The sequence below is a fragment of the Sphaerodactylus townsendi genome, linkage group LG05 (assembly GCF_021028975.2).
Source record: "Sphaerodactylus townsendi isolate TG3544 linkage group LG05, MPM_Stown_v2.3, whole genome shotgun sequence".
Classification (NCBI taxonomy): domain Eukaryota; kingdom Metazoa; phylum Chordata; class Lepidosauria; order Squamata; family Sphaerodactylidae; genus Sphaerodactylus; species Sphaerodactylus townsendi.
Genome location: NC_059429.1, coordinates 96303922 through 96330507, shown reverse-complemented (window position 1 = coordinate 96330507; position 26586 = coordinate 96303922). Strand labels below are relative to the sequence as shown.

Sequence of the window (26586 nt, the reverse complement as noted above, 5' to 3'; positions counted from 1 at the left end):
GTGCAAGCAATAGGGTCTATTTAACAAGAATAAACAGCCACCTATAGTCTACTTCACATATACATGTTCATATCAGTTATTATTTCAAAGCAAAAGCAAAATTGGTAAAATCGAAGGCAAGCCTTCTACAGACTAAACATCTATAGTAAACATTTAATGACTACACCCCCATAATTCAAATGTTATAAAGCTGGAAAGGAAGGTACTGAATGCAGAAAAAGTCGTCCCAGACTGACCTCACTGTTCTACAGATCTTACAGCTGTACAGCTGTGATTGGGTGTGATATAGATTTTAGTAAAGAACTGTTCAAAACAACATCTTTCATGGCTGTAGAACGGGGGGGGTTACTTGTGGGAGCTTTTTCTTTCTCTTTTCCTTTTATGCAATTATAATCACATTTTTAATCAGCAGTTTAAGAGTTTCCTTTCCCTGTATTAGTTTCCTTGTGTGGTGGGGTGGGCACCAGTTCTGAGAATTTAGGGAGATTTATATTGTCCTTTTAACAATGGCACTGCCTCCCATAAAAGGAAACTTTTTCTGACTTGCGTGACCGGCAAGAATAGAATGATGGTACCCAACAAAAATCAGTGTAATTTACAGATTAAAAGACATTTTCCAATCCACCTATTTCCTTTGTAAATGCGCAGTTCACATCTTTCTTCTTTTCCCTAGCCGTCTTCCAGTTCTGTTAAGAGTTTCATGACAGGCAGCAAGTCTACAAGTAGAACCTTTCCCAGCATGGCTCATGAGAATGGTGTTGGGAGAAGGTTTTTTTCTTGTAACTGTCTATTTAGTTCATTTATACTCTACTTTTCTCCCCTACGGGACTGAAATCAGCTTACACAATTCCCCTCTTCTTCATTTTATCCTAGCAGCAACAGCTCAGTGAAGTGGGTTAGGCTGGGAATGTGTGATTGGCTCAAGGTCATTCAACAAGTTTCTATAGCAGAAAAGGAATTCAAATTGTGTCTTCCAGATCCCAGTCCAATGGTCTAACTACCATGCTGCACTGGTTCTGTTAAAGGCACAGGCACCAGAAAAAATGATGACCTTAGGGGAATAATTTCAGATGCCTTTATATTGGGACAGGAGAAGCAGCTGCAGGAGAAGAGATGGCAAGCATGTCCATATATTCCTAGTACCTTCTCATTCTATTTCATTCATCTTTTGGACTTAACCATTGCCCAAGAGAACTTGTGCAACAATAAATCATCTGTAACTGACACTTATTCAGCTTGCATTAATGCTGGTGCCAACTGCTGTGGCATATGTTGAGCTCAGTTATGTTGTAACTGGAGAGAAATTTATGGTTTTTTTCCTGCATACAGATGCTATTCCTTGGTTGAATCATTCATCTGGCTATATGCCAAGTACCATGGTCTGCAAGGCCTCCATGACTTTGGCCTAGAGCGTCTGATTTGCTCTCACTATTCTTTTCAGTACTGAAGTTAAGGCTTAATTGCAGAAACTGGTGAGTGACCACTTTTTATAGGAGAGCGTGTAGCGTGTCTGCAGTTTATTTGAAGTCTCTGGTCTTTTGTTTTGAAGGGTGAATCTTGTTATGCTTGAGGGTCTCAGAAAGTTTATTTTATCAGACAATGATTTATTCACTTGTTGGGGGAAGGGAGTGCTAAAAAACTGCAGCATGTTTTTATCCAGCAGTGCTTCACTGACTGTTTTTAAGGAGCTTGTAAGATACAACCCTTCCAGCTCTCGAAGTTGCACAGTTCAGGAAAGATGTGTACCAGGATAGGGCAGGTGACTGAATTCATGGGAAAGAAGGCAGTGTTGTGACCTTTGTGAGAAAATGTTCTTTCTGATGCATCTGCATATATTTAAGTCTTTAGTGACAAAATTCAGAGACAGAATCTAATGCACATTGGAAATGTCAGTACTCATCAGAAAGTGAATACAGTAATGAATGGATATGTAAGCTGTACTTGCACTGTGGCTGAATGAAGAGGTGCCATCTTTTGTTCTGTGGAATGAAGAAGCACTTCAGATTTCTTTAATGAGATTGCAGAGTCTGGATTCCAGCCTCATAGTCCATCAAGCCCCCTGCTGATTCTTCTCAATAGCATGGCATCTTATTTTGTTGCTGTTTAGGTGAAACTTTAAACCAAAACTAGTTATAAAAGCCACTTGCCACTGTATGATATTCAGAGCAGATACTGTCTTTGCAGCTGGCGTGTTCTGAGTGCACAGAGTTTAAGCATCTGAATGGCATCTATATTGTCGCTCATGAAATCTGTTAGTGCAAACTAGTATGCATGGTGTTCTGCAGGTCTCCTTTGTGGATATACTATATCTCTGCAAGCTCTGAAGTCAGCTGCACCATGGGGTGCATTCCTCAACAGTTCTGAGTCCACAAAAAGATGTGTGCCCCCTCCTGGGCCTTCCCCTGTTTTTTCTGTACCATTGTGGTATGTCACATACTTGTTTTCCTCTCCACCAAGGGTGCAGATCCAGTCTCTTGAGCATGAAGAAATCATGAAGCTCAGTATTCACACACCAATCTCTCCGGCAGATTCCGCGTGGGCCAAAAACAGTGGTGCGAAAACAGTGTAAAATGGTTTAAAATGGTGTAAAAAGGTTTATACCGTTTTCACACCATTTTCATGCCACCATTTTTGGCCCATGCAGAATCCGCCTCCATGAGGTTATTCCATTTTTCAACTTTGAATGTGGGAGCACAGAAAACACTTCTGGAAAATGCAGATTTTGCTTCTTAGGACACCTTTACAGTAACATTGAGAAACCAGCAGTGCAGACTCCAAAGCCCACATGAGTCTTATAATGCTCTCACTGCGCTATGTAGATGGGTGGGGTACCAGTGTAGGCTGAAGCCTCCGCACAACTGCACTGTGGATATTGATGTACAGTGGAATGCATAACCAGTCTGCACATCCTGAACAGCCACGTGGGTGTTCTCAGAAACTTTCTGTGGTTCTCAAGGAGAAGGAAGCTGCAACTCTGCCTTTTCCCACCCTGCCTGACTGTCTTTGGTTTTTCTGAAGTAAGCATACTACCCTGCTTCTAACTCATACATGCTTGAAATGTGACCAAAACAGAAAAATCTCTTCTAAGAAAAGCCCTAGCAACAAATACTATAATACAATAGACACTTTCAGCCAAATTAACAACCCGCTCCAGCTCTGCCCTTTTAGTATCTTTCAGGATGTTACTAGCAACCAGGAATGGTTTAAAAGCAATTCTGGGGTCCAAAGAACAATTTAGATGTGATCAGCCCTCTTGATATTTTAATATTTGGTTATCTGTGTATGTCTCTTACTCTCGACTAGTTCTGACACCTGAGGTATAATGCTTTTGGAAACCTTTGTTCACATGGATGGTACTGTTATCATTCCCAAGTACATTCATGTATCTTAAAATCCTGATACCTCCTCAACTTCTTCCTTTAATTTTGGGCAGCTGATAAAACATCAATGAATTGCAGTCACATCAAAACAGTGCAACATTCTAGTATAACAGTCTGTGGCCAACATGTTGTTTCCTCTTTAAGTTGGAGCAAAGACTTTTTTCCAGCTAAGGGACTTAGATATAGATTTTTTATAAGGTGGGTTCGGGGGGCAGGGCCACACCCCCACCCGCCCCTGGGGGCATGGCCACGCCTCCCCAACCCAACCCCCGCTCCCAGCCTCAGTGCTTATAAAAGCAGCTCTCTGAGGCCAGGGACAGCAGACTCCCCTGCCCCACCCTGAAACAGCATCACTTTCAATGTTTAAGCTGGGGGCCTCAGATTCTCCCTTTAAATCCACGCCAAAGGAAGTAGATTTAAAAGGAGAATCTGGGGAAATTTGGGGGGTGCCTGCTGTCATGGGTGCAATTGTTAAGCTAGCAGCACCAAACTTTCAGGGTATCTTTAGGGGACTCTCCTGATGATACCACCCAGGTTTGGTGAAGTTTGGTTCAGAGGGTTCAAAGTTATGGATCCTCAAAGGTGTAGCCCCCATCTCCTATTAGCTCCCATTGGAAACAATGGGGGATGAGGCACCCCCTTTGGGAGTCCATAACTTTGGACCTCCTGAACCAAACCTCACCAAACTTGATTGGTATCATCAAGAGAGTCTCCTAAAAATCCCTGAGATTTTGGTGCTGCTAGCCTAAACCCTTCGCCCCCTGCAGGCCACAAACTGAAAAAATACTTAAAAATACAAAAACACAAATGGGAGGCGGAGCTTCGGACATGTAATGGGGGGGGTTAAACCCAGGAAACCCCCCCCCCTTACCTATGTCCTTGCTCCAGCTAAAAAGAGAAAGCCCCAGAAGCCCTACAAGCAGTGCTGGGAAAGAGCTAGAACAGCCAAAAAAAAACCCCCAACAACCAGTGCTGTGCTTCATGCCAAACTTGAAAAAAAAATCTGCCACTGAGGCACACTGTAAGTGGCTAGCCCAAAATCAGTCAGTGTATTTATGGCACACATCTCATAAAACAGGAGTAAGAAGTAATAAAGGAAGTTTCTTTTTCCTCACCACTAAGCTAGGGTAGCCTCCACAAACTTAGATTTAAGAAGTCTGTTTTACTTCTTGTAATTTAAAAATCTTGTAATTTTAATGGCATATTTCCCACATGATTTAAAGTCCTGGAACTTCTCTAGAAATTAAATACTACAAACACACACACACCCCAGAAGAAGAAAACACATTTAGTTCCCCTCTAACCATAATCTACTCCTTGTTTTTCCCTCCAGCTCCAGCTATATTTTATTTTTAAAAGTTTGTTTCCACATAAACTCCTTCTAGGCAAGCCTTCCTTGCCTATCCCCCCCCCCCCCGCCCCACTTCTCTGCTTGTATTTTTTGCCAAGACTTCACCAAAGGTAAGTCTGGAGGAATCTGTTCTCAGCTATAGGACTGTTACATTGAGATACCAGCCTCCAGATGGTTCCACCATAATGAAACTGGGGTAGGTTGCTCAAAGGTTAGCAATCCAAGCAAGCACCTGTATGGCTAATGGTACTGTCATACCAGTATCTCTAATATTCAATACACAATTAAACAATTGAAAATAAGCTTTTTATACTGTGTTAACAACATAAACATATGTACACAGGCTGTGTAAATTGTGTGATAATTTACAGAAAGATTCCTAAACCATATAGTCCCTTTACAAAGGGTTCTCAGCAACAAATTAACATAAATAATATGCAGATGGGCTGTCATTCCATGGTTGCTGAATGACTTCATGAAACCTTCACAGTGGCCTGTTATCCTATGTAATATTAAGAAATAATTATAGTCAAAACATATTTCAGGAACAATATAATAACATTACAAAGTGAATGGAATGAAACCTACTTCTAATTTAAAAAAAATCTCTTTCCAAAAAGGCTACAGAAAATCCATAAGGTTCTTTTATGCACTGCTTTATAAGAACTGGCTCTCCTATTGTGAAAACAGTCCTAAAAGAAAAAAATAGAGAAGAGGATAATTACCAGGGTAGAGATTCTGGCCTGATGCTCAGCTCTGGTCTCAGTACCTTCTGTTGAAAGCACCTGTTGCTTAAGGCTATCCAGTTAAATGAATGAAGCATAATCGCTCATTAGCAAACCCTCTCACTAATTAAAGTGTCATGTCAAACAAAAAAAGAGAACACCCAGCTTAGGAGAAAAATGTCCAATTTGCAAAAAGCCAGAGTAGTCCAAGCTCTGGTTGAGTCCAAAGAAAGGGGAACAGGAGCGTAACCTAAAGACGAACTGGGCCTCCAGTTGTAGAAGCTTCCTCTTTTAATTTGCAGTGGTGCCATCCAGGTCAAGAGCTGCAAGAGCAGTCACTTTGCAAGCATCAGATTTATGACCCTGATTAACAAAATGTTGTACCATAGGCGCTTTCATCACAGCATTCCTGATGCTTGCAGTGTGTTCCAAAACTCGGATCTTCAGCCTGCGAGATGTTTCCCCAACATAACTTTTCCCACATTCACTGGTCATTAAATATACAAGGTGAGTAGAATTAGAAAATCGAGTCAGTTTGGGAGTAAAGTTCAAATAATCTATTTTCACTTCTTTACATTCAGTTGTTAGTCTACTTGCATATTGCATCTGTAGTGTCCAGATATGGTGGCACTTTTCCTAATAGGTTTACTAATATTAGTTCTAGACCTGGACATTCTAACAGAGGCAATTGTTGACATCCAGGTAAGTCTGATATAATTGGCCAGTATTTAAATATAGTTTTCTTAATTCTGTCACTAATACCTGAATGTAAGAAGGAGCCTAAAATCCTGTTACACCTTACAGATAGTTTAGAGACTAATAATGATGTTCTATCAGCCAACTCAATGTTTTTTCTCTGGCTTTCATTATACTGTTCATAGGATAACCACACTTAAGATTCACCTCCATCTTTCTAGCTGATCTTTTAAATTTCTTCCTTAAAGTAGACTTTCTTTTTGCTCATAATAAGATCACATAGGGCAGATTGCTTTTAAGATGGTAAGAATGACATGACTCAAAGTGGAGGTGGTAGCTGGAGATATCCCAGAATTACAACTGATCTTCAGGCTATAGAGATCAATTCCCCAGGAGAAAATCACTGCTTTAATAGACTCTGTGCCCTGCTAAGGTCCCTCTTAATGTTTAACCACAGTCTCCTGCCTCCCATGCCTTTCAAATTCTCTGAGACTGTATAACTCGGGTTGTCAAGTATAAGCACTTAAATAACATTTTAAAACGCTGTGAGAGAATCTGCACTTCTTTGAAAATTGGAATCACACTGCTGTGACTTCCTCCAAAGAGCACAGAACCGCACTTCATTCTTTATGTGGAAAGTGGTATAAGAACAAGGGATCCACCTGATGGCTGTGGCCTTCCCCACTTTGGGGAAATAACTGCATGATGCAGAGGGGGGAAGAGGATCTCTCCCTTGTTACAACAAGCTGAGGGGCTTTTGGAATTTTGAGTGCCTGACAAGAACAGCTATGGTATCTGTCTTTACTGTGACAAAACATTACCTCTATGAGGAAAGTAGTGACCGACAATAGGAAATTATTTACAGCCTTGAGTGCTGTGGTTAAAGCGTGTGTGTGTGTGTGTGTGTGTGTATAGAGACAGAGAGACAGAGAGAGAGAGAGACAGACACAGACAGAGAGACAAGGAGATCTGGTAGTTAGGTTATTGAAGACTGCAGACGTAAAGCTATAGCTATAACCAGTGTCAGGAAAGATCTTCCAGGAGAGGGAAGAAGACTCCCAGAGTCCAGATAGTCTGCTGAATGAGGTTTTGCTTTATTTTCCCTTGAAGATAATGTTTTGCGTTTATTTTGAGGGTTATCTATCTGTGTTAGGCTTGTGAGGGTACTTTGAATCGTACCAGCCTGTGTTAGACCCTGAGTGATAGCCATTAGCCAAAACATCTGAATTATATAGAACTGTAACATGTAGGAACATCTAAGCTATAACTTAAATATCAATAAAATCTAATCAATCGAACTGAATTTTATTAAGTCTGTGCTATGCTAAAGAAACCATAAGCCTCTGTGCCAAGCTCTCTTTTGTAATTAGGGTAAACACATATTCTCTCTTGTCTCCTGCCTTGTTTGCTTCAACCATCCATCTCCTAGTTTAAAAGTCCTTTCCTTCACTATCTCCTCTGCCTGGTTAATAAATCTGTGTTCCTGTTTAAGTTTATCTCTGCCTCAGTATATTTATTTTACTGTGCCTCATGTGAGGAAGGTCTGAGTAGGAAAAAGGAAAAAAATAAAAGTCAATGGGCATCCCTTCGCCTTCTGGTGTGTGACAGCAAGGTTGAAGGAAAGCACTTTCTACCTTCACGCTACCATTATTAGAGGCACCTCAGACCTTGAAGTGAAAGGGTGGGAAAAATAAAGAGTCAGTGGTTTCCCTGCTTTGGTGTTATGCAAAGCTGAGTGGGTATTCATCACACCAGGCTTCATATTCAGTTTGGGGAGTTTGTTGCAACAGGCAAATATAACGTCTGCAAAAAAGAAAAATAGAGCAAACCACATTAGGGACATTAGAGTGAAAAACAGCTGCCTGGGCTGAAACAGACAGTTGGAAAAGGTGTGGAAGATGTCTGCTCTGTCTATAGTATGATGAGGTGTGAAACCACACCACAGTAAAAAAAAAAACAGTGGCAAGCACTTGCAGCACACTGGTGCATGTTCAAAACCTTACAGTGCAGACAGCCTTTCCTGCCCGAAGTGTACTTGTTCTTGTTCTCTATAAATACATCAAGAGTCGCATGGCCTGAGATCTTCTCCCTTCTATGTCATTCCCTTTTTAAAAATCTGTTTTGCTCTTAACTTTCCCTAACCATCCATTTGAACAATAAACAGTAACTGAGGTGCAGAAGGCTCAAACAGCACAGACTTGATTTTAAGCAGCATCTGCTTTTATATTGGTAGCTTTTCCTTCTCAGGACTTTGGTAGTTAAATGGCCTGTGAATTTGTTGAGGTGGTAATCACAATGCTCAAGGGCAGGAGAAGACGATGTAGATAATGGTGAGCTCTCAGCTTGGGTGACTGAGGACATCTGGTCTGTATATCTATCTATCTATCTATCTATCTATCTATCTATCTATCTATCTATCTATCTATCTATCTATCTATCTATCTATCTATCTATCTATCTATCTATCTATCTATCTATCTATCTATCTATCTATCTATCTACTTTTAAAAAAAGAGGTCAGTGATATGCATGGGTAAGGGAAACTCTGGGATATTTTAGATGGTAGAGTTGTTGTTGCCTAAACGGGACCACAGTGCATGTGTGAATAATGCTTCAGACAAACTGCATCCAAAGATTTTATACATATGGTTGACTGTGAGAAGGAGTTACACGTTTTGAGCATGTAAGTTCTGTGGGTGTTTGTTGGTTTGTTGTATTACATATTCACCCCGATCAACTAGAATGTTTGTTAATTTTCCATGACATTACAACAGCTTTTTTTATGCAAGGTGAGGATAAAATTCTAAGTGCTAGAGAGTTTAGACATGACCCCATGGAGTGTTAATAAATCTGAAGTGAGAAAGAACAAATGCAATGACCAGAGGCATATAGTGGGAAAATGGCGACCAGAGACAGCCATTCTCCAAGTGACCCCCTGCTATGCTCAGGGGGGTAGGGCTCAGGGGGGTGAGCCGCCAAGCCCCCCCAAGCCCTGCCCCCTTCTCGGCTCCAAGCACCCGGCACCCAGCCGGCAACTGGCAGTCCCTTCTCCCCTCTGGAGAGAGCAGAAGCAATTGAGGCTCCATCCTTGTCTCCTTTGCTTTTATAAGTATGGGGGTGGGGCTCCACACCCACAGCCCTGCCCTCATTCTTATAAAAGCTAAGGAGATGAGGATGGAGCCTCAGTTGCTTCTGCTCTCCCCAGAGGGGAAGGCAGAAGGGGCTGCCAGCTGCTGGCTGGGATCCAGGAGCCAGGAGCTGGGGGGGTGAGACTTGGGGGTGGTGTCCTCAGGTTTCCTTGGCCACGTCCATGTTGATAATGATACGGGTGGGGCCAAGGGCACCTGAAGACAATGAGGCAGCAGTAGTCTTGCCGTCTTCTTGGTCATGTGGGAGGGCTGATTTTGCACCCCATGAGACTAGATTAATGGTGTCCAGGGACAGAGGGTACCCCCTGTCCCTAGGGCCATATGCCACTGGCAATGACTAGCTTTTGCCTGGAACACTGTACAGATACCCGAATTATTTCGTAATTTCTGTTGTAATTTAATATTGCCAGCTATATGAACAATGCTACAATTATTTATTCTATGCCTGCCCCCTTCTTATTGAGGAAATAGTTACTCCTCCTCTCCTCCTTCATAGTTCATGGGCTGGAAGAATATAGGCTTAAAAGGAAAGACTTTCGTTGAAATTCTCTCTGTGCCAGAAACTCACTAGCAGTGCTATCCTAAGCAAAGTTATACCCCTCTAAGTCCCCTGAAGTCAATATATCACTCTGCTTTGAATGGCACTGTAATGAGCTTTGGTATCATCCTCTCAAGCTTAGATCTGCAATCTCAAGATAACAATACCAGCATACTTTACCAGTCTGTTGCCACATTTTCGTGGTATGGATTTCAGAAACAGTTTTATAAATGTTAAGGATTGTTGCTGTAACTATGAATGGCTCCCATAATGTGTTAGTTAAATGTGCATCCTTTTGATTGAATATTGCTTCTCTCCTAGCCAAAACATATCTAAGGTGACTGGGCATTTACAAAAATAGATTTTGTTAATAAGCCTGCTGTTCTCTTTGCCTGGTGTACCCTTTTGCCTCCGTCCATGTTTTGTTGCTGTTTTTCAGTTAGCATAAGCATGCAGTTCCCCCAGGAAAGATATTATTAGGGTAAATGGCAGTTGCTTTTCTTAAAACTCTTCTGGGCTCCCATATTGTAGTAGAAGGACCTGGAATCAACCAATTTGGTCCTAGAAGCACAAAAAGAGCTCACATTTCCCACTCTTGTGGATTTATGGAAAGGAAGCATATTCCTTTTAAGCATCTGTGTGATTTGACAGCTCCCAGCAGCCCCATGATCCTGCCTTATACTCTAGCTTGTAGAATTGCAGTACAGCCCAGCAGGGTCTCTGAAATTGCTCTTGGCAACAAAATAGAGAGCTTGGCTCTTTGCCCAGTGCCCAGGCTCTCTGGGAGTGCATGGTTAGGTGAGGCTGCCAGGGGGGATGTTTATTTTCACTTGGGTTTGTGGTGATGTAAAGTGACTCTTTGCCATCAGCAATTATTGTCTGCTCTGAGCAGGTTGTTTCCTGGAACTATGTTATTTGTTATGTTAGATATATAGATAAGCCAGGAGGCTTGGGAGGGCATACGCTCTCAGCCTATCCTACCCAGAGCGGTGAAGCATTGTGTACTGGTTCTCCTTTCTGGTCATGGCTTTGCTATATTTATCTTTCTGAATGGGAATAGACTGGTGACCAAAATGTGAAATTGGATATAGAGAGGTAGGAAGTTAACCGGGGGGAAGGGCATTGTTAAGTTCTACTGTGTTATAAAAATTATTCCACCTTGTCCCCTGACAGTCATTGTGTCAACAGGAGTAGGGAGAGAACCCTTTGGACCACTCTATAGTTATAAACTTAATCCCAACAAAACGGAAGTGCTACTGGAGGGGAGAAGGTCTGACCCAGGAAATGGGTTATCACCCGTTCTACATGGTGTTGCAGTCCCCCTAAATGACCAGATTCGTAGCCTGAGGGTGTTCCTGGATTTGACCTGCTGGACAAATGGATGGCAGTGATGGACAGGAGTGCTTTTTGCCAACTTCAGCTGGTGAGCCAGTTGCAGCCCATCATGGAGTAGAATGCGGTCCTTCACGTGGCCTTTGCCACTGCAGCAATGTTTGTTTGTTTGTTTGTTTGTTTATTCAACTTTTATACCGCCCACCCCCGGAGGGCTCTGGGTGGTGTCTAGGTTAGATTACTTCAATGTGCCCTACATGGGGCTGCCCTTGAAGATTGGAATCTACAGTTGATATAGAATGCCATGATCAGAATATTAAACAGATTGGATCATAGGGATCATAGCATTACAGTCTTGTTCCATTTATACCGATTCCAACGTTATTTTCTGGGCCAAATTCAACCTGCTGGTATTGACCTTTAAAACCCTATATGGCTCAGACCAGCATACTTTCTCCCATATCAACCTACCTTTCCACTCCACTCATCTTTGGAGGCGCTATTTTTTAATCGAATTACTGTTTATGCTTTATTTTTACACAAGAGACACACTTCTCTGGACTTGAACTTCCATATTCAGAGGCAGTGTACCTCTGAATTCCTGATATTGAGGGATAAGCAGGAACTGGCTATAGCTTCTGCATTCTGCTCATACAGTATCCAGAAACATAAGCTTGCTTTGGTTGGATATGGAACACTGCACTAAAGTACTTTCGGCCTGACGTAGGAGAGGTCTTTTTATGACTTATGAGTGGAATACTTTTGACCTGAAAAACTCTTTCCTTAGCACCTTACTTTTGAAAAGTATTCAGTTGCCTCTTCAACTCTTCATAACGCTTCAGCTGAAAACAACATATATTCCAATTTTTCTGTTGTATTCATGGGTCTAAATACAGAAGTTGCCTCACTCAACCAGTCACACAGACCATCTACTACAGTGTTTTCCAGGACCTCATGAATCAGAAGAAAGGAAGCCACACAGGCAGATGAAAGCGAAATCCTATCTCTTGCTGTGAGGTCTTAGCCTAATTCCTTGCATAGAAACATAGAGCTAGAAGAAAGGTCACCTAACTCAAGTCCCTGTGCAATGCAGGAAATTCACAGCTATCACACACACACACAAACACACACACACACACACACACACCGACTTCCCCAGTGACCCTTGCTGTATGCCTAGCAGAAGGCAAAAACATCCAGGACTCCTGGGCCAGTCTGACCTGGAAGAAAATTCCTTCCTGAACCCAAAGTGGCAACCAACATAACCCTGGGTATATAAGAAAAGGCCACAAATGCCAAGCACTGGCTCACTCCTTTCTGCCCTCCTCCTCACAATCTGCCTAAATACAGATAGGGCATGAAGTAAATCAGGCTTACATATGTATGAAGCATTATCAACTTGTCACAAAGGCCCTTTCCCCACGAGTGCAAGTGGGGGTGCATCTGCATAAACAATGCCGACATACTCCCCTGGGACCGTTCACACGGACAGTCCCGTTAGGGGTGCAGGTGGCTCTGGAGTCGCAGGCCAGGGGGACATGTCCCCTGGCCTCTGTGACGCGCCGGAAGCCAGGAGATGAGGTATGCCGTTCAGAGATGATGGGGGGAAAATGGCACCTTCCAGCCACTGCTGTTCAGGGAGTGAGATTCAGAAGCAACGTCTTTGCGCTGCTTGGGGGTGGTGAGGCCAGCACTGCTGTGATGCAGTAGTGCTGGCCATGCGAACCTCTCCCCAGGGACGGCGTTTTTGCTGTCCCTGGAGCGCTCTATTTCACCCGTGCGGAAAGAGCCAAAGTGTGGAGACTTTCCCCAAGGTATTGAAAGAGGCTGTGGTGAGACCACTCTTTTAAAAGCCATTTTTGGATCCTTTAGATCCCACCAACTACCACCCAGTGCCCCATCATCCATTCCTGGATAAGTTAGTTGAGAGAGCAGCTGCGGAACAGCTCCAGACCTTTCTGGAGGAAACATCAGGATTGGACCCATTCCAATCCAGATTTGCGCTAGTTGTGGGATGGAGATGGTATTGACTGACCTCACAGACGGCCTCTGGACCAAGGCAGGTCAGTGCTGCTGTTGCTGTTAGATCTGACAGCAGCATTTGACTCGGTCAATCATGACATCTTGACCCATTGCCTTGGTCAGCCTTATAGTGGCTGCAATCCTTTATCCATGGTCAGGGACAACGGAGCAATTGGGGAGAGAACTTCCAGACACCAACAGAACACACACCACCAACTCTTGGTTGTTGGAGTCCCTCAAAGGGTAACCGTCTCTCTGATATTGTTTAATATCTATATGCACCTCATTGCCAAGTTGATCTGGGAGTTTGGGCTGGTTTGTCATCAACATGTTGATGACACCCAGCTATATCTGCTGATGAACAGTTATCCAGATATCACCGCAGATATGTTGACCAGCTGTTTAAGAGCCATGGTGGAATGATTGAAAGAGAGCCATCTGAAATTAAATCCAGTTTTGATGGAGGTCCTGTGGCTGGGCTGGGGTGGTGCAGGTGGAAGGTGTTAATTACCAACTCTTGATGGTGTTCAGCTGATGGCTGCTTTGACTGTCAAGGCTCAGCTCACACACATGACTGGCCTGGCATTTTACCATCTGCACCAGGCAAGATAATTGGCACCCTACCTGTCTCAGGCTGACCTATCCCCAGTTATCCATGCAACGGTCACCTCTAGACTAAACAACTGCAACTCACTCTATGCAGAACTACCCTTGGACCTGCTTTGGAAACTCCAACTAGTCTAGAATACAGCAGCGAGGTACCTGATGAGATGCCTTGTGGTGGGCACATATTCAACCAGTGCTCTGGCAGTTGCATTGGCTCCAGGTGGAGTACTGGATCAGGTCCAAACTTTTATTTTTTTATTTATTTATTTTTCTTTCTTTCTTTCTTAGTTTTTTATACGACCCTATCCCCAAGGGGCTCTGGGCGGTTTACAACATAAAATCCAACACACTATTAACAGGGAGCAACCAATAAAAACAATTTACAAGGCTCCAACAATTTAAATTACTAAAATAAATAATAAAATTCCATTTAAAACAGTGGCAATACAATAAAAGGCTCCCAATAAACCTAATAACCAAACCCTCCCCTCAGAACAGAAAAAGGGGAGGACGGCGGGTCCCAACGATATAGGTACCCCGATGCCGAAACCAAGCAGAGAGAGGGGACACCACCTCAGCGGCTGAACCCTCCAAAGGCCCAGTGGAACAACTCCATCTTACAGGCCCTGCAGAATTCTCCAAGATCCCGCAGGGCCCGGACAGCTGGAGGAAGAGTGTTCCACCAGGCTGGGGCCAGAGCCGTAAAGGCCCTGGCCCGTGTGGAGGCCAGCCAAATCATTGAGGGGCCGGGGACCACCAGCAAATTGGCCTCTGCCGAATGCAGAGGCCGAGTAGGGACATAAGGGTACTCACCTTCAAAGCCCTAAAGAGTCTGGGCCCAGCTTCCCCATGGAACTGTCTCTCCCAGTATGCCCCTTGAATATCACTATGTTCAGCAAGTGAAAATCTGTTGGTGGTCCCTGAAATATGTCTGGCTTGCCTCAACCAGGGCCAGAACTTTTTCACTCTGGTGAAACAGTCTGTCTGGTGACACCTGAGCCCTGCAGGATCTGCTGAAATTTCACAAGGCCTGTAAAACAGAATTGTTCCACCAGGCATAAGGTTGAGTCAGCTATGATGGTTTCCATCTTGGCCTCCCCCTTCTCCATCTCCCCCGCCCCCATCTTTTATCTTCTGCCACCCTTTTTCCTCCAGGAAGATAAAAAAATGTTTTAATAAACTTTCCCATCTTGTTGAGCAGATTTTAATATGGGTAGGGTTGTTTTATGAAATGTTGGTAGCCACCTGAGGCGCAAGAGGAAGGGAAGCATGTAAAATTAATTAAGTAAAATAAATGAAATACATTTATGCCAGCCCCTGAGTTGGAAAATCCTGGTGTTTTGGGGGGTGGAACCTTGAGGAAGGGGGAGGAACTTTGGGGAAGGGAAGAGGCTCAAAGGGCATGTGATGCCATAGAGACTACCTGTCAAAGCTGCCATTTCCGCCAGGGAAACTGATCTCAGTAGTCTGCAGATGTGTTGTACTTATGAAACATTTTCAGCCCTTACCTGGAAGTTGACAGTTCTTCTGTGTGTGTATGTGTGTGTGTCTCCCCCACCCCCCTTAACTATGTTGCAACAAGGAGCAATACATTGACTAGCAGTAGATATGTTCCTAACAAGTAATCAAAAGTGGTCCAAAACAGAGAGCTTTTGATGCCCCCCCCCCTTCCTTAAATAGTGCCAAAAATGCAGTGAAAAATATCTTGGCTTCTACTTTTGTAAAGGCCTCCTGTGGGGGAATAACACACAAGCACATTGTTCTCTTTGCCTCTTTGCCTGTTTACCGTTTTTTATTTAGCTGTAATAGCCTGACTTGTGCCTGCTTCCAAAGCAGGATATGTTAGAAACTGACCATAGCTGTTTCCTGTTTTAATTTAAGTTGTTTAATTTCACAGTGGCCTGTATATATAGAATAACTTGCACATATTTTGTGCATGTTCTGCTCCCTCCCAGTCTGGTGATCCCAGAAAGATGGGCTGAAACCTGAAGAACCACAAGTGTATACACTAATTTGTCGGGTTTTTTTAAAGCAACTTTCTAAAGTCAAAATAGGGACAGTTTTGTGAGTTACAGGGAACCAGAAAATAGGAAATGTCCCTTGTAAATAGGTACAGGTGTAATGTAGGCATTCATAGGAGATGGAGATGTCATCTTCCTTTCTAACTATTCTACATCAATCAAACTGACCTGAATCTTCTTCCCACGTTGTCTGAGCTCTTGTAATAAAAAGGCCTTGCTGAAAAGGAAAGAATGAATCAGTTGTGACTGATGGAGCTACATGTTAGATATGGGCTTTGACAGTCAGCCCTCCTTAAAAGTGCTACTTGTGTTTGCCTTGGTAGATGCCTAATGAAAATGCCCCTGAGGGCTGTTCTTGTTGAGGTACTTAAGTGAAGGGCAGCTCTCTCCCTGAATAAGCTACTCATCCCCGTGTCCAGTCTGAGGATCTTTTGTAACCTAAAATGCCATTGGCCAGATAGCAAAACTTTGAGATGCTGCAGTGGCTTGCCAATAAAGTGACATTTCATTGTGGGAGTGTTCCATTATTGGGAAGGACTGTCACAGAGAGTCATACAAATATTAATGAGAAGAAGGGAGGTAATTCTGGACTGAAATAATTCTGGCCCCTTTTGAACTTTGTTGCTGTACAACTTGATTATATTTGCACTCCTGGCAACTTAGCATATTCCTGCAAACAAAATGAACATTATAGTTTTACACGTAAGCGAACTGGAGTACTGAGCTAGGTAATCTATAGCATCATTATAGAAAAGCTGAAGACACTTTTTAAAAGGTTTTCTGGAGCAAAGAGAGAGAGAGAGCACATTCTTCTCATTTTATGGAGTACACAGATCAGGTATGGGTTACCTCAGCACTTTCGCTAGTGCCTCCTACTTGGATTATTTCAGGCTAAAAAGTGGTATGGAGTAGGGGAGAAGCTGAAGTTCCCTCTTCATGTGCATAATCGCCCTAACCCTGATCTGGCATCATACATACAGAACTTGACGGGAGTCCACAATGCATATGTGCTTGTGTTACATGTGACACAGGGTGGGATCCAGCCTCACCCTGTGGACTGTGTAAGAACATAAGAACATAAGAACAAGCCAGCTGGATCAGACCAAAGTCCATCTAGTCCAGCTCTCTGCTACTTGCAGTGGCCCACCAGGTGCCTTTGGGAGCTCACATGTAGGATGTGAACGCAATGGCCTTCTGCGGCTGTTGCTCCCGATCACCTGGTCTGTTAAGGCATTTGCAATCTCAGATCAAAGAGGATCAAGATTGGTAGCCATAAATCGACTTCTCCTCCATAAATCTGTCCAAGCCCCTTTTAAAGCTATCCAGGTTAGTGGCCATCACCACCTCCTGTGGCAGCATATTCCAAACACCAATCACTTGTTGCGTGAAGAAGTGTTTCCTTTTATTAGTCCTAATTCTTCCCCCCAGCATTTTCAATGAATGCCCCCTGGTTCTAGTATTGTGAGAAAGAGAGAAAAATTTCTCTCTGTCAACATTTTCTACCCCATGCATAATTTTGTAGACTTCAATCATATCCCCCCTCAGCCTCCTCTCCAAACTAAAGAGTCCCAAACGCTGCAGCCTCTCCTCATAGGGAAGGTGCTCCAGTCCCTCAATCATCCTTGTTGCCCTTCTCTGCACTTTTTCTATCTCCTCAATATCCTTTTTTGAGATGCGGCGACCAGAACTGGACACAGTACTCCAAGTGCGGTCGCACCACTGCTTTATATAAGGGCATGACAATCTTTGCAGTTTTATTCTCAATTCCTTTTCTAATGATCCCCAGCATAGAGTTTGCCTTTTTCACAGCTGCCATGCATTGAGTTGACATTCCCATGGAACTATCAACTAAGACGCCTAAATCCCTTTCCTGGTCTGTGACTGATAGCACTGACCCTTGTAGCGTGTATGTGAAGTTTGGATTCTTTGCCCCTATTTGCATCACTTTTGTATTTTGCTACATTGAACTGCATTTGCCATTTCTGAGCCCAGTCACCTAATTTATCAAGGTCCGCTTGGAGCTCTTCGCAATCCTTTGTGGTTCTCACCACCCTACATAATTTGGTATCATCTGCAAACTTGGCCACCACGCTACCCACCCCTACTTCCAGGTCATTTATGAATAGGTTAAAGAGCACTGGTCCCAAAACGGATCCTTGGGGGACACCACTCCCAACATCTCTCCATTGTGAGAACTTCCCATTTACACCCACTCTTTGTTTCCTGTTTCTCAACCAGTTTTTAATCCATAGGAGGACTTCCCCTCTTATTCCTTCATTGCTGAGTTTTCTCAACAGTCTCTGGTGAGGAACTTTGTCAAAAGCCTTTTGGAAATCCAAGTAGACAATGTCCACCGGTTCACCCCTGTCCACATGCCTGTTTACACCCTCAAAGAACTCTAGTAAGTTTGTAAGACAGGATTTGCCTCTGCAAAAGCCATGCCTCTGCAAAAGATTTGCCTCTGCAAAAGCCATGTGTAATGTATGAAGATATGATTCTGCACTGGGGCATGTCCAGAGTTGCCTCAGGTATATGTGACCAATCAGAACCATGTCCTATTGAGTAAAAACTTTTAAAAAGAAAGCGTAATTTCTCTGGGCCTGATACAAACTTGGCCCTATACATACAATTTCATGTATCATGAAAGAAAATATTTATTTATTGAAATGCCATAGAGACCATATCATGGTAATGTGTTTGCATGCAGCTGGGATTTTGGGTAAAATATATCTTTTTCCTCCCATCTTCATTTTTGTGACTTGGGGGGAAGGGCTTCCATTCTGTCTGTCTTGAAGAAACCTTTGTTGTAGACATGAATAACTGCCATTACAAGATTGCTTACAAATGAAGAGCCATGGTGTATGTGCTTATTGAAAAAGAAAATGAGGCCACTAGTGAGTGGCCCGCTCTGCCCTCACAGGGATGATGTATGGTTCTAGTACAGTGCTACTGCGTACTGAGTTGTAAGACTGGTGTCATCCAGCTGCAGCTGGAAACCAACTGTGGCAGCACAAAGCTGTGTGTTGTGTGGCCTTGCAAAAGTGCTGGCTATTGTCTCTTGTTCAGTCGCGCTGGTGCCATGAGAGAAACTGGGTTGGCATTCCTGCCCCCCCCTCCCCCTTCAACATGATTGTTGAAGGCATGTTGTCTGTATCGAGCCTTTGTGATTAGTACATGGGACCTAATCTTTACTAGGAAAGTAATTACTCCTCTTTACCACCAAAACAAATGAAGTCTGACTTTTGCCACATATTGCATAGAGACTAGCTAATCTACTTTCCAGCTGATACCAACCTCCAGACAGAAGGTCATTATCTCTCTAGCACACACAGTACTTGTGTGGTATAATGATTAGAGTGTTAGAATTGGAGACCTGGGTTCAGATCTCTGCTCAGACATCAAGTACACTGGGTGACTTTGGGACTGCCTCTCGCTGAACATAACCTATCCCACAAGTAGGTTGTAGCAATAAAATGGAGGAGGGGGAGTCTCATATATGCTGTTCTGAGTTCCTTTGAGAAAGGATGGAGATAAGATTGTAACTGATCGATTTAACACCACATAAGAAGAAACTGGAAGCAAAATTGGAGTAATCTGGGTTTGCGAATTCTAAGATAGGATTATTACCTGCCTCTACAGAATGAGATTATGGTTGTGCCTTATTAAAGATGGGCTTCAGTAGTTAAATGTTTGATGATCTCCCTTGGTACAAGGTGAAACAGTGGGGCCTGTTGGTCTCCCTGCGCACCTCAGTGAGATGATATCTGTGCAGTTCCAGCATTCTTGGAAAACCTGCATTATCCAGACTTATTTTAGTTCAGCTTTCAACTTGGTTTGTGACTGAAAGTGCCTTGGTTAACCTAATAGATAACTTTTGCCGGGGTGCAGAGGAAAACAGAGAGGGAGACCCTGTGAATTCTACCCAGCAACATTTTTAGTACCTTAGACCATGCTGTCATTCTGGACCAGTCAGGTATCTGGAGCACTGTACCTTTGTGTTATACGGTTCCTTTGCCCAACTCTGGTGCAGAGGCGTAGCAAGGGAGAAAAGTGCCCGGTGCACTGGTGTGTCCTGCATCCCCATTCTGCCCCATTCCGCCCCCACCTTGGAACGCCCCAGCCACCCCCCCCAGAATGCCCTTGCCACACACCCCCACAGGGGCACGCACCCGGTGTGTCATGCACCCCCAGCCCCCTTGGAGCTATGCCTCTGGTTTGGTGTGCCATCTACATCCTTGATTTGAGAAGCTGAAAAGCTTCCTGCCAGGAGGAAACCCCTACTAGGCAGAATAGACTTACACCACATTTTTGGGGGCATAAGTTAGCAGTCCCATCTGCTGGTGCAACAGGGTGAATGGCCAGGAGGGAGCTAACTAAAGTCAGTCCCTCCCCCAGCGACACCCCCAGACTGCTACGGCTAAGGCACAGAGTGGCTGGTACCACGTACAGCAGCATGTCCCTTGGATGGGGCTGTAGGTTGTTATGGGCCTATTATTCTGTTAACTTTAAAGCATCTTCATTGGCAGTTGAGACAAAGTTGAAGGTGCAGGTTCTTAACTAACCTATCTGGGTGTTTGACTGGCTCTTCCCATGTCAACCTGTCTGTCAGCTAAAATCAGCATCACATGTCTGTTCCATGTGTTCCCTCCTTTTGATGTAAGATGCATTCTTCTGAACCTACCAGAGACAGGCCAGTAACATTTTCTATAGTAACATCTTGATTTTGTGTAAAGATTTCTGTAAAGAATTTTTGAGCACCATGCAGAAAAATAATCATGCAAATTCTTCTTATCCTATACTCTTTCAAGCTTCTAGTGCCAGTGAAGAAAAATCTGCCCTTCACTAGGTGACTGGCAAACATGAGTTCACCCAGATGAACTTTCAGCAGATTTTATGTATGCATAGGGCCTTTGTAGATGTACAAACATATGTTCACATTAAAGCCCATGTGAGGTATTTTTCTCCCATAACTCAAGCCCAACTTCTTGCCCCCTTCACAATGTGTTTGATAAATGTACTGACCAGTGCATCAAATGCTGATTCAGTAGTCAGTCTTGCACTTACCACTAGGCCTCAGTCTGCCTTTTTATTCTTAAAGTGAACCAGACAAATTTATTCAGCTGCCTATTCAATTGTCTTTCCCTCCACCTTATTTTTATCAAAACATAATAAATTGAAAAACAGCTTCATGTATCCAGATTTAGTGATATTACTGGTTTATAGCCAGTCAGTCCTGTACTGTTCTAAAGAGACAACAGCGAGTTATCCTGAGCTCAGTCCATGAGGGAAGATTTAAACAAACTGTGCTGAGTGTACCTCACAATGGGCTCACTGCTCAAGTGATGTGCATCTGTATGCCCAGTGGTGGGATCCAAAAATTTTAATAACAGGTTCCGATGGTGGTGGGATTCAAACAGTGGCGCTGCCGCAGACACGCACCTCCAGTCCCTATTGGGCAGGGAGGTTGCTTTAGTAACCCTTTCTCGGCACTCAGAAAAAAATAGTAACCGCTTCTAGAGAAGTGGTGAGAACTGGTTGGATCCCACCTCTGTGTATGCCCCCTTGTTAGGTCAACAGTGTGTGCAGTTTTGCACATGTGGAGAAAAGTTTGTTAATGCCAGTACAGTCTTTACACTAGTGTGTGGAAACAGCCTCTCTGCCTAGAGCAGGGGTTGGCAACCCATGGCTCCGGAGCCTCATGTGGCTCTTTCGTACTGTGGCTCTGCAGCGGCAACACCAACAACAGCAAGTTGCACATGGGACGTGGTAAGTGCACTCCTTCCCTGCCCCCTCCTTCCTTCCTTCCTCCCTCCCTCCCTCCCTCTGGCGTCCTTTCCCCTCCTTCCCTCATCTGGCACCTGGGAAGGAGAGGAAAGGATGCCAGAGGAAGGAAGGAAGGAAGGAAGGAAGGAAGGAAGGAAGGAAGGAAGGAAGGAAGGAAGGAAGGAAGGAAGGAAGGAAGGAAGGAAGGAAGGAAGGAAGGAAGGAAGGAAGGAAGGAAGGAAGGGGCGGGGAAGGAGGTGTGCTCTCTGTGTCTCAAGGGGTCACTATCCACTCACCATAAGCCGCGGGGTCACCTCTTTAAAAGCCACGGGGGTCCTGGACGCTCCCCTACCCTCCTCGGGCGCCATCGCGCTGGCTGCCAGGGGATTTGCACTTTCCCGGCCCTGGCTGCAAGGCAAATTAGTCTTCCGCTAAAAAAAGAGCAACTTTTTTAAAACCCGCTGGTGCCGCGGGTTGTGGGGAACCTCGTTGTTTATGTTGCTAAGCTGATTCGCCAGACGCTGTGAGCTCAATGGCCAATTGTGGGAACAGGGAGCCATCTTGTTAAGTGGGTGTAAACTCTCCTGCCTAAAGTGCGCTGTAGTGATGACGTGACATCTGGTCGACATCCAGTCGGGTCACGCCTTCACCGCCTCAACTTGTTCAAAAGCCCGTGCAATGGAGCAAATGGAAAATGTCGGCTACCGAGTTTAATGAGGAAGTACAAGAGAGGCGTTAGCGCGGCGAGCCGGGGCTTCTGCTTTCTAATTTCCAAACACTGCTTCGATGCATCGTAGTTCCCGCCAGAAAGTTTGTGCCAACGATGACATTGCTGACGCCAGCATGTGCCGACGTTTCCTTAATAGAGGGCTGTTAGCTTCTCTTGATGACGTTCGCGACCACGCTCGCGCGTAACCCATTTCAAACAACTCTCTTCCCAGCCAATCACACTGAGACCCGCCTCAGCTGGTCAGCCACTTTCTCGTGAACTCACATATGACGCATTAACGCTCGACGGGCCAATCGGAGCCTCCATTCCCCTCATTGCAACGGAACTCCCGGCCTTCTTGTCGCCCGCTGGGTTATTTCAAGAATTGCGTAAACGTGGGGAATGAAATGTCTCCGTGGTCAGAAGCCACGGAGGCTTTTCATTGCGGGGTCGCAGCGGCGTTGCAGTTTAGTGAGGTAAGTGGGTAGTGGCCCAAGTGCAACTTGGCATCGCCGCCACTGTCTATACCACCCATTTGGCTGAAGGCAGGGCTTGGCGGGTGGGGGGCGGGGCTTGGGGGCAGGGCCAAATGGCTCTCTGGGTGCTAAAGGTTGCTGACCCCTGGCCTAGAGCTTTCCAGGAAGAACAAGGAGTTTTTCTTTGCAGATTTTCAATACTTAACAGCCCTTCATTTAACTGTTAACATTTAGGATTTTGTTTTTCTCTTCCAGTTGGCAGGCACTGCAGTTGTTGCATTCGGGTTATGGCTGCGGTTTGGAGAGGTAACAAGAGATTTAACGATTGAAGGAAAGTCCCCAGAATATTTTTATATGGGTAAGTTCTGTGTAAAGACTGATTGTTTGAAGATTCTGCAGCTTCCATAATCAAGAAATGAACAGATCAGACACCTAAACAGTTAAATTTAGCCACAGTTCCAGTGACAACCCTGTACTTAGTATGTTCAGTTAAAGTTTTGTAGTCCACTCTTGCTGAGCAGTAGCAGGAACAGAAGATGAAGATGTTGGCTTTTAGGTAAAAAAATTCAGATATCAAGGATACTACAATTGTTTCACATAGCCGGGGTGTAACTTTAAAAAATGGTTCTTGGGGCTTGCTCCCACAGATGTGCCCCAGCTGACCTCCCCCCATCACTGCCCCCTCCCTCTTAGAACGTAAAATAACTAACCTGAGACTGTCGTACTTTGGTCACATAATGAGAAGATAAGAGTCACTGGAAAAGATAATGCAAGGAAACGTTGAAGGCAGCAGGAATTGGATTGACCCTATAAAGGAAGTCACAGCCTCAGTCTTCCAGACATGAGTAAGGCATTTAATAATAGGACATTTTGGAGGACATTGATTCATAGGGTTGCCCTGAGTCAGAAATGACTTGAGGGTACTTAATACACACACAGGCAATCAGAGGGCCATCTTCCTACTTTTCTTGTTTATTACACTGTAATAGAAATAATAGAATCATAGAGTTGGAAGAGACCCCAAGGGGCATCAAGTCCAACCCTCTGCAATGCAGGAACACATAATCAAAGCACTCCTGACAGATGGCCATCCAGCCTCTCTTCAAAAACCTCCAAAGGAGGAGACTCCATCACACTTGTTTTCAGATGAGAGACAATGTGTAGTATATCAGTTCTACAGCTGGGGAAATCTTTGTTCAAATCTCACTCTATAAAGCTTACTAGAGACCTTGGTCCACAAATGTCAAACTCGTGGCCCTCCAGATGTTCATGAACTACAATTCCCATCAGCCCTTGCCAGTATAGCCAATGCTCATGTTGGGAGGGACTGATGGGAATTGTAGTTCATGAACATCTGGAGGGCACCTCTGCTGCTTGACACCTCTGCTGCTTGGTCCATTCAGTCTCTCTCAGTCTAACCTACCTGACATCGTTTTGGGGAGGATAAAGGCTTGGGATCCCACCAACAATTTTGACTTACAGAAGGACTTCCATCAACAAAGTGAAACTTCTGCAGCCTCAAGTGCCACCCTCCCATCCTAAGGGATGGTAGACTCTGTGAACAGCAGATGCGTGTGTGTGTGTGGGGGGGGGGGGTCTTTGATGAGAGTGGGGAATCAGCAAAAATTGCTCTCAGTTCCATCAGAGGAAATGATTAGCATGATCTAGACCAGAATGAAGGAGGACAGAGCTGTGTACACTGCACTGATCCCCTTGGAAGAAGGATGTGTGTGTGTGTGTGTGGGGGGGAGTCTAGCAGACAGAGGGGTATAGTTTTCACACCTGGTCTAGAAACCAAATGACTAGCCTAATCCAATTTATTGAAAACTATTTGCCTGTTTTCACTTATACAAATAAATCTTATAAAACTATATTCAGTAAATTCAAGCATTGTTTCCAAGAGTGCATGGAAAATCAATCACTTCACTCTCCTAAATCCCTTATTTAAAAAACCCATTCATTCAGAGAAAAATTAGTCTGTATGATGTCCTTTGACATTTAATCTCATCCCAAGTTACAGATGAGTGTTTTGAATGTCTTATTTGCTGTGTGTGTCATAAGTTTTTGCAGTGTCTATTCTTATATCCATTATAACTTTCAGACATAAATATTTTCTCAATCCAGCAATTACATGAAGTGCATATTTCACTCATTGTTCCTTTAATTCTATGATGTCACAACATATATTCACATATTTAGGCCCTTTCCGCATGGGCCAAAAACAGCATTCTTGGGACGGTAAAAAAATGCTGGCCCCCAGGGAGCTGCTCTATTGGGAGCAGCAGCCACGCCCTCGCTCCTCCTGAGCGGCGCAAAGCCGCTGTTTCCCAACCTCGCTCCCCGGTTTGGGAAACAGCGCCACCCCTCCCCCCTGTCCCAATTGACTTACCTTCCCTGCGACCATCCGGCGCATCGTCGAGGTCTGGGGACACGCCTCCCCTGTCCTGCGACTCCGTAGCGGTCGCGCAGGGCAGGGGGGGGGGCGTGTCCGGCTAACCTCAACTTAACGCTGCAGTGACCTGCCCAGGGAAAGTAAGTAGTGATCGGGCAACCTGCGCATGGCGCATGGCGCCGTCTTCCCGGTAGTTTCAGTGGACCATTACGTCTTGCGAAACATTTGGTCTTCGGGGGGGGTTGGGTCGGCATCATTTACGCCGACCCAACCCCCAGCATGGCCGTGCAGAAACGGCCTTAGTTTCTGTCTCCTGTTTTTCTTGCATCTGCCAATATACTTTAGACATTCAAATTGATATTTAACTACTTTTGAGCTCAATAGCAAAAGCTTAAAATACACTGCAAACTGACTTAATAGAAATCTGGATGGATTGGTCCCCTTCATGTCCTACCTAGTTGTGTGCTATAACTCCTTGCTTCCTAACCACCATGTTGTCCATGACAGAGCAAAGCTAGCTAAGTGCACCCTTTCTGCTTTTCCTTCTGCAGCTGATAAAGGATGGATGATCTGCTGCTTTGAAGGAGATCCTGTTGAAGGAGTGCCTGTTCATATTCACTTGTTCTTTGTTAGTCTGCTCATAAATAAAGCAAACAGCCCAGACATCAAAAATCTACAGTGCTGCCTTCCACCTAAAGAACACTAAGCCTATTAAAACTGTCCTGGAAATTCTCACTGTCAGGGAAATGGGGAGCATGTAACAAATAGTATTGCTGGAGGTGTCGGGTGTTGGATTTGAACATGTAGAAGTCCATGTGGGCAATTTCTAAAAGCTTGATGCAGGGGCGTAACGAGGCAGCCCTGGGAAAACTGTAGCCCTGGGCAAAACCTGAGTTGGATGCCCCCCCCCCCCATGGGCGGCCACTCCACCACGACCAATTTTTTTTGCACCAGGACATTGGTGCCTGCAGGGAGTGCATTTTTGGATGTATCGGCACCAAAATTTCAGGGTATCATCTGGAAACTGTCCTTATGGTGCCCCCAAAGTTTGGTGCAGTTTGGTTTAGGGGGTCCAAAGCTATGTACCCTCAAAGGGGGTGCCCCATCCCCCATTCTTTGCTAAGGAGATGGGGGCTACCCCTTTGAGGGTCCATAACTTCGGACCCCCTGAACCAAACTGCACCAAACCATCATGACAGTCTCCAGATGATACCCTGAAATTTTGGTGCTGATACGTCCAGGAATGCCCTCCCTGCAAGAACATCCCGAAATTTGCCCAAGAATCTTTGTTCAGCATTGAGTTTTCTGCATTGCTGTCAATGGGGGTTGCAGGCTGGGGGCGGGCACATTTCTGAAGGCACAGTCTCAAAACTTTCAGGGTCTCATCAGGAGACTTCCCTAATGATACCCCCCAGGTTTGGTGCAG

The 26586-nt window shown here is 44.5% G+C and overlaps 1 protein-coding gene across 2 annotated transcripts in view; it reads left to right on the top strand.

Moving 5' to 3' along the window:
* TSPAN2 (tetraspanin 2) overlaps positions 1-26586 on the top strand; it is a 65407-nt gene that overhangs the window by 7227 nt on the left and 31594 nt on the right. For both annotated transcript variants that reach the window (XR_007244677.1, XM_048498803.1), the window contains exon 2: positions 23024-23126. Coding sequence is in view for 1 of the 2 variants with exons in the window: in XM_048498803.1 (XP_048354760.1) it covers positions 23024-23126 (103 nt within the window). In the remaining variant the exon portion in view is untranslated. The remainder of the gene's footprint in view (positions 1-23023; positions 23127-26586) is intronic.